This window comes from Cupressus sempervirens, chromosome 5, assembly GCF_028749045.1.
Source record: "Cupressus sempervirens isolate cs-2001-9-10 chromosome 5, ASM2874904v1, whole genome shotgun sequence".
NCBI lineage: Eukaryota > Viridiplantae > Streptophyta > Pinopsida > Cupressales > Cupressaceae > Cupressus > Cupressus sempervirens.
In genome coordinates this window covers 698,276,899-698,284,727 of record NC_143122.1, presented here as the reverse complement: position 1 = coordinate 698,284,727, position 7,829 = coordinate 698,276,899, and the positions used below count along the sequence as shown (strand labels likewise).

The following is a 7,829-nucleotide window of genomic DNA, read 5'->3' as shown; positions in this document are numbered from 1 at the left end:
ATACATTTAATGATGCTTCATGTGTTCTGCAGGTCTAGACTATGTATGTGGAGGATGAAGACTTTCCTAAATACTTCTTTATGTGGGGCGAGGACATTCTCCCGAATGATATTCAACTTGTGAAAAACAAAAGCTATCAGATGTGATGGAAAAGCAATAGAGAAAACAAATCTTGGATGCTAGTCTAGAGGGAATATGCCTGTGAATTGAGTTTTTAATTGTCTAGAGGATGGCATTCAATTTTGCAAAGCACCATGGAAAAACTAAACACACATCATGGATTGATAAATAAGTATTCAAATAGTCGACACAAAGCATATAAACACATGCCAATGAATAAATATATCGAAGGAATATTTAAACCGTCGGTTATGATTTGATATAATTAAAACCATATTAAAAACTAGTTAGTTTAAATGAAGAGTTGCAAGGTTTGGAAAGATAACTGATACCTTTTGATTCTCTATAAATATATGGCATGTAAAATCAAATAGACCACCATTCATTATTTCCAAAAAAACTCTCTACATTCCTGAAGCATATATGTTATTAAAATTCCTTCCTTGAAAAGGTTGAAGTTGAACTAAGCTCTTGGATAGCAAACTATTGGGCATATATTTCGATATTGTATGAGATAAAATTGTGTTGAGTGGAGCATCAACATTTGGGTGTCTTCAATACGAAATTCTCTACAATATAATCAATAAGATTTTTTATTTGCTTTAGAGTTAAATCACTATATCGTTCTTCCTTTATGATAATCTTTATTTTCTATTAATATTTTTTTATTAGGATAAGTGGATCAAATTGTTCGTCGCTATTTAAGCCTAACAAATACAAATATCGTGAAATATTGTAATTTTTTCTTTATTTGTATCTATTTTGTTTCTATAAGGGTTAAAACATTATAGACTAGTTCAAATACGCATAAATACGAAGTGATTTGATGCATCTTGATAATTGAATTGTTTATAGATTTAATATAAATAATATCATGGAGTTGTATGTGAAAACATATAGTCTTGACTCTATCACCCTTTTAAATATCAGCATTGATCATTAACTCACTCATAATTCTTAATCTATATGCTAGCAATATTCTAATCTTTTTCTTTTAAGGGTTTGATATCTATTTGTTTTAATAATTCACTTTTAATCTTATTTCAGCATTCACAAATTTATTAGAGTAATCATATTTTTGAAGATTAATACTCACCATTAGCAATCTAGAAGTTTCCTTAACCTCTTGCCATTTTGGAAATTTTCTTTTGCATTGAATCTATCTGCTATAAACATCTTGGATCCAAGTTTGTTATCCAGGATTAGGTGCACCGGACTTGGTTTTGCAGAGCCAAAAGCGCTGAGGATCTAGATCAAATTAATTGATCCTGTCAAGTTGGCCACAACCGATTAGATATCCCAGTATCGAACAGACAAGGCTCGTAGGATTATAATCTATGGTTTTGAGAACCAACAATAGGCATGAGACCACCAAGTCAATCTCTTCCTTTAATAAAATAAATAAATCTTATTTAAAAAAAATTAAAGATCAATATGAATTAAATGAAGTCAACTCTTAAATAGTTCTGAGAAATTTTTAAAATAATTCAAAATTTGATTTCTTCCCAAAAAATCTTATATATTTATAATTACAAACTAATAACTTTTACACTTAAATTACAAATCTAATAAAAAACCATATATCTTAAGAATAATATCTATTAATATGTTCGGATATAAACTGATCTAAAATAAATAAAATAATCATCAGCCCATTCAAAATTAAAAATATCTTTCTTTACTAACTTAAAAAATATATTCTCTACTTATCTAAACTTTTCTATATTTGAATTAATTTCTTAATTGATTAATCTGAGATATTTGAACTGGACAAATAAAGTTGATATGTGGATGGAGATGAATGTGCTTTCGGTCCAAAGTAGAGATTTAAAAAGAAAACTTAGCTTGTAATTTTTGCACCTTGTCTTTGCCAAAGAAATCAATAAACCTTAAATACGTATGTTTGATTCTCTTTCCATTACTGTAAGTCGGTGTATTTCACTCGGGAGTTTACCTCAAAAAAATCATTCATCAGAGCGGGTCCCATGCATGTCATATATGCCCATCAGGATTCTACACAAACCTTAACCACTAAGGGTCCGTTTGGTGAACGGAATAGGAATATGTATTCTAGAATACGTATTTCAAAAATTTTGAATTCCTTGTTTGGATGCACCAAAATGGGATTGGAATACGAGGTAAAATAGGAATACGTATTCCAATTTTGACCCAAAAATGGCGTTTTGCAATTCCATCCAAATAGGTGGTATTGGAATACGTATTCCTATTCCATTTTTATTTTTTTTAGAAAACATAAATTTTCAGATCTGCGAATTCTCATCAAATATTGGCTGAACCAAACGGAGAACAAGAATACGTTCTATTCCAGAATAGGTATTCCGGAATACGTATTCCAGAATACATATTCCTATTCCGCTCACCAAACAGACCCTAAGTTCTCTACCTACTGATGTACAAATTATTTCTTATGGGAAAAGCAATAGCAGCAAGTATATTAGATTTCAACATTTTTTTCCAGTTTTTCAAAAGAGCAATTGTTCTGACTTCGGAGTAGTAAATATGGATTCTGTGACATTTATTATGCATATAAGTGTCTAAAAGTGTTCATTTTGAAATTTTGTCTGAAACATATTCATTAGAAGTGTTCATTTTGAAATGTTGTCTGAAACATATTCATTATTTGTTGAATTTGACAACTAAAATATTTAGTAACGGATCGACACCAAAAAAGTTGCACAATTGATCAATTACAAACTTAATTTCTAGAAAATAGCTGCTAGTGGTCTACTAAATGATTTTTTAGTGAGCTTTTAATTCAAAAAATCCAATGAACGATAATTAGAACATGAATGATAACTGATACTCTTACTCTATTCGAATCATCGTCTGCATACAATTATAAATGATCATTAAATCGCATTCGGTCAACTTATAAGAGAAAGTCACAGAGCAGCTTTCTGATTTTGTAGATGTATTATATGTGATTAACAAATTATACACCAGAGACAAAAGATAATGGTGTGTATTGATAGATTTACATTACATGACTATTTTTTTATATGAATTTTGTTGGTATAGCGACTATATCCCTCTCCACCAGCGATACATGCTTTCGGTATGATTACAAAATCTACAAAGTGAGTACATTTATAGAAGGGAGAAGTCCCACTAAGATCTAATTACAAGTCAGTTTACATTGGTATGGTGCAAAGCAGCTCCTCACTAAATGTAGAGGCAGGCCTTACAGAGAATGAATGATATGAAATGAGTAATTCCTTCAGAAGGACAGAGAGGAGTTAGTATAAGAGGTATACAAGTGTGGATTTGGTAAAGGAGTAAAAGGCTTTGTATTATCCAAAGTCATAACACTTTGACAGGAAGGACACATGCTTACAACTGCCCTAGGCATTTGCATGTACACTGGAGAGGCCACTTTCACAGATCTGAGTTGCCCTAACTCTTTCTGTAATCTTCTATTTTCTTCCCTCAGAGATTCATAGCACTTCTTCAAGAATTCACAGTCCACTTCTGTTTGCTTCAGCTTGGTCCTGTCACAGTCAATCAGTTTCAAGCATTTAGATTGTCATTTAAAGTAGTGAAATTTCAGTGGTTGTCTATTTAATTGCATAGAATTTTTAATCATCAATGTTTTCGACTATGCATCATCATCATTTCTCCTCAACTATTTCATCTTGATTGTCAACCGTAGAATATGATCTGGTCCTGGTGATAGATCATGTAGTATGATCCGATATGTGACTATTCATATTTAATGATCTAACTCGATTGGAGTTGATGGGGTGCCATTAGAATTTTTCCATATAAGTGGACAATCTATTAGCTACTCCTCTCATCGATTTTAATAAAACTAGATCTTTCATTTTGATGATAGACCATACTCTACGATTCAATATATATTTTACAAAATTACATCTAAAAATATACCATGCTGTAATAATATGACATCAAATCAATTGCTGATATGGTTGAGGCTGATTAGTACCTTGCCCTTCTGTTTTGGAACCATACTTCAACTTGTCTAAAGCGAAGATTCAGCCGTCTGGCCAGGGCTTGTTTTTGTTTCTGCAACCACAAACATTATTATATTACAATCCACAAGTTTACTTGTTACTTTTATAAATTTTATTATCTGTTTTTTCTTAACACTCTATGACTAACCATAAGGATGTTAAAAAATGCTGAAGGAATACAAACTCAAGTTTAGAAACCCTTAATCAAGCTTAGGCAAATTTACTTCCCCATAATCAAAGCTAGACCAATTTAGAATTAAGAAACCCTTACAGTGTTAAGAGTACTGTTCTCTCTGAAGCTCTCTTCCAAAAGTGCTGATTGGTCCCTTGAGAGTTTAAGCTTCTTCCTTGTACCACCGCTCTCTGCTTCTTCCTCACTAACTCTACAACCTTCTTCCTCCATAAGCCCACCATGTTCTCTCTTGACACCTACACCATAGCTGCCTTCTCTTTGAGGGGATGATGAGAAAGCATTGTCATGTTGGGTAGATGCAGAACAAGAGTTTGATAGAGGCAGCTTATTCACATCAATTATATCCTGCCTTGACCCTTGCTCTGCAATCAAATACCATGTCTTAGGCCACAATACACCAAAAAAATATACATCAAAATCATACTTTTTCTATTCAAAAGTGAAGTTTTTACCTGATGAACTCTTTGTGCATGGGAAAACCTCTGAAGCAGCTGAATGGCGAGGGATTGGAGCCAAAGGGAGGAGATCTAACTCAATTGGAACAGATGGGTCTCCATTATATTGTTCACTTATACCAATTCTTAATCCAAGATCACAATCTCGATTCAACTGACCAATTACTTCCATAGCCTCACTTATCAAAAACTTCAAAACATACAGTTCCTTATCCTAAACATCAAAACATGGGAGTCCTCTCTTACCCAAAACGTCAAAACATACAATTTCTTACCCTATGCTTCAAAACATGGAATTCCTCTGTTACCCAAAACTTCAAAACATACAATTTCTTATCCTATACTTCAAAACATGGAATTCCTCTCTTACCCAAATCATCAAAACATACAATTCTTTATCCTAAGCTTCAAAGCATGAATTCCTCTCTCACCCAAAACTTCAGAACATCTAATCCCTTATCCTTAACATCGTAAACTTCATAACATGAGATTCCTCTCTTGCCCAAAACTTCAGAACATATAATTTCTCTCTTAAGCTTCAAAACATGCAACTCTATTCTTATCCTAACCTTCACAACAGGCAATTACGTGGATTTGCAGAGCAACTGATGAGATGAGAGAAGATGGGATTTTGTAGGAGAGCCAAGTACTTATATGGTAAGAGGATGACGCTGTTGATTTGGATGACAACAATGGAGGTAAAAAACTGAGGCAGGGAAGAAGGAAGGAATGGGTAACATGTGGCCCTTCCTATCTCGTTAAAGTCGGTATCAGAAGAACACATGGGCCAAAAGAGAGAGACTTTGAACGTCAAAAGGGAAAGAAAAGTGTACGGCTCTGAATTAGAGCTGTGAAATCAGATGAATGGGAACAAACCATTCCATTATCAAATCTCATGGAATAAGTACCTGTGAAAATGAACCTTCCTATTCGAATTTTAAACTGAAATCTTCTGAGTGAACGGCGGATCTTTCTTGATGTACCCATTGTTTGTATTCTTGGGCAATTACAATAATGGGGGGGTGGTGGTGGGGATGGGGAAAGTGATGGCGGTGTGGGAAAAGTGATGGGGATGGTTGGGTTTTTGTCCAGTTGATCAATGGTAGCCTGTTTGAATAAGAGTAGTTGTAAAAAGTAATTAAAGCTATCAAAGTACTTGGAAGAGTCTTCATGAGATTGTGTGGTAGTTTTGTATTAATTGTGGAGTTTTATTGGTATAATTAGTGTGACTTTATTGGTGTCAATAGTATATGTTTATTGGGACACAATTAGTTATAACAACTATCGATGCTCTCTTCCTCATATCCTTGCTCAAATTCAATAATAGATGGCATGGTGGGTAATGGTAGTGGTAGGTGTGGAGATGGTGAAAGTGGCGGTGAGTAGTGGTGGGGCTTTTCTCGCCTTTGTCAATGGACATTCACATAAATGGCTCGTGAGGAAGTAGTTGACTATAACAACTACACCCTTCTTGTATCCTTGCTCAAATTCAATAATAGGTAGCAATGGTGTCTGAAGGTGATTGTAAGGTTGGAGGTGGTGTAAGTGATAGTGGTGGTAGCAGTGGTGGTGAGGAGTAGCGATGGTGATGGGGGTGGGGCTTTTCTTGTCATTCTCAAGGGACATACACTCGAGTATTGGCGGTGAGACTATTCTTTGATTTCCCAATAGACATTCACATGAAGAGTTAACGAGGAAATGATTGACTATAACAACTATTGATACTCTTCTCCTCGTATCCTAAGTTCAATAATAGATTGTGGTGGTGGGTGATGGCAATGGTAAGGTTAGAGGTGGTGTAAGTGATGGTGGTGATGGGGGAGTAGTGATGGTGATGGTGGTGGGGCATTTCTCTCCCTTTCCCAAGGGACATACATGTGAAGGGCTCGTGAGGAAGCAGTCCAAGGAGGTAAGAAGACAAGGGAGGGACATAAACATTGAAGGGCACACGCAGGATGAGCATGAAAGGCACTTCTAGTTGGTTGCTTCGCCTGCAAACAAAGTCAATACCGACAATGATAACTCATCATTCTTTGTCAAGGGGCCACATCTTTTATAATGCTTCATGTTTCCTCAATCAACGCCACACCGTGTTTTCCTCATATGCCTCTCTGACATCTTTACATCTTTACATCTCTTGGTCTACTCTACCTCTGATTAACTTGTTTTGGGGATCATTCCTCTTATGCGAGTCCCCACGTGGGTTATGGGAACAGCGGACTTACCCACTTTATTTTTAAACCATTAACTTAGTTTTTAAGTCATTCCTAACTGAAACAGACATCTGATTTTTTTATTTTTTTAACCTATTAAACGACTACCACATAAAGTAATATTAATAATAATAATATTATTATTATTAATCATAATGAAGCGGAAATGGCATTATTTTTATTGTGACACGCGTTTCGAATTTTTTTTTATATTACTTTGTTTTTCTCAGTGTTTTGTCGATGCGTAAGAATAAAGTGGCCCACGTACAAAGCACCTTGCTCGGATTCGCCTGTTTTGTTCACTTTTTAAATAATGTTGAAATTTGGGGTTTATTTTAGGAAAGCTAATTGTACGACTTCAGTTTTTTAGTATTTATATTAATTATTTGTACTTTTTGTATCAACATTTTCAATTATACGTAGTATCTATTATCAGTTTAACTTTGATTATGTCAAGTTGTTTCACATCAAAAAAAGAATTGTAATTCATGGTGAAGAAGAGTGAAAGACGAGAAGAAGAATTACATAACAATATTATGTAGATTTTTATGTTAAATGATATTCATAAGTGTATTAATTTTTTGCAATTTATTATTTGAAAGAAATGTCTCTGATTTTCTATAAGTTATATATTTGATTTGTTCTATATTTATATTCTTTTGTATCTCTTTGTACGACCATGCTTAAATAAAAAATTAATACAGATTTTTAAAAAAAAACTATAAATTTTCTTAAAAAAACATTAGTATCATTTTTATATAAAAGTAGCAAACCACTAACTGTTTATTATTTATAAGAAGTTTAGATCAATATGGGTTCTAGAGAACATATCGGTAGGAAAGAACCAAGAACAAAA

At 33.8% G+C, this 7,829-nt stretch overlaps 1 protein-coding gene across 1 annotated transcript; it reads right to left on the bottom strand.

Annotated features, from left to right (window-relative positions):
- Positions 1-3,085: 3,085 nt before the first annotated feature.
- On the bottom strand, positions 3,086-5,670 carry LOC149557910 (homeobox-leucine zipper protein HAT4-like). The gene is made up of 4 exons (XM_089832367.1): positions 4,758-5,670; positions 4,384-4,667; positions 4,085-4,164; positions 3,086-3,629 (listed from the first exon to the last, which is right to left on the bottom strand). The coding sequence occupies exons 1-4, from the start codon at positions 4,930-4,932 to the stop codon at positions 3,359-3,361; spliced, it is 810 nt and encodes a 269-aa protein (XP_089688493.1). The 5' UTR covers positions 4,933-5,670; the 3' UTR covers positions 3,086-3,358.
- Between the last annotated feature and the right edge of the window lie 2,159 nt (positions 5,671-7,829).

Coding starts and splice junctions, on each gene's coding strand:
- LOC149557910 (XM_089832367.1), bottom strand. CDS start 4,932: ATGGAAGTAATTGGTCAGTTGAATCGAGATTGTGATCTTGGATTAAGA. Junction 4,668..4,757: donor ATGCACAAAGAGTTCATCAG/GTAAAAACTTCA, acceptor ATTTGATTGCAG/AGCAAGGGTCAAGGCAGGAT. Junction 3,630..4,084: donor TTCCAAAACAGAAGGGCAAG/GTACTAATCAGC, acceptor TGACTGTGACAG/GACCAAGCTGAAGCAAACAG.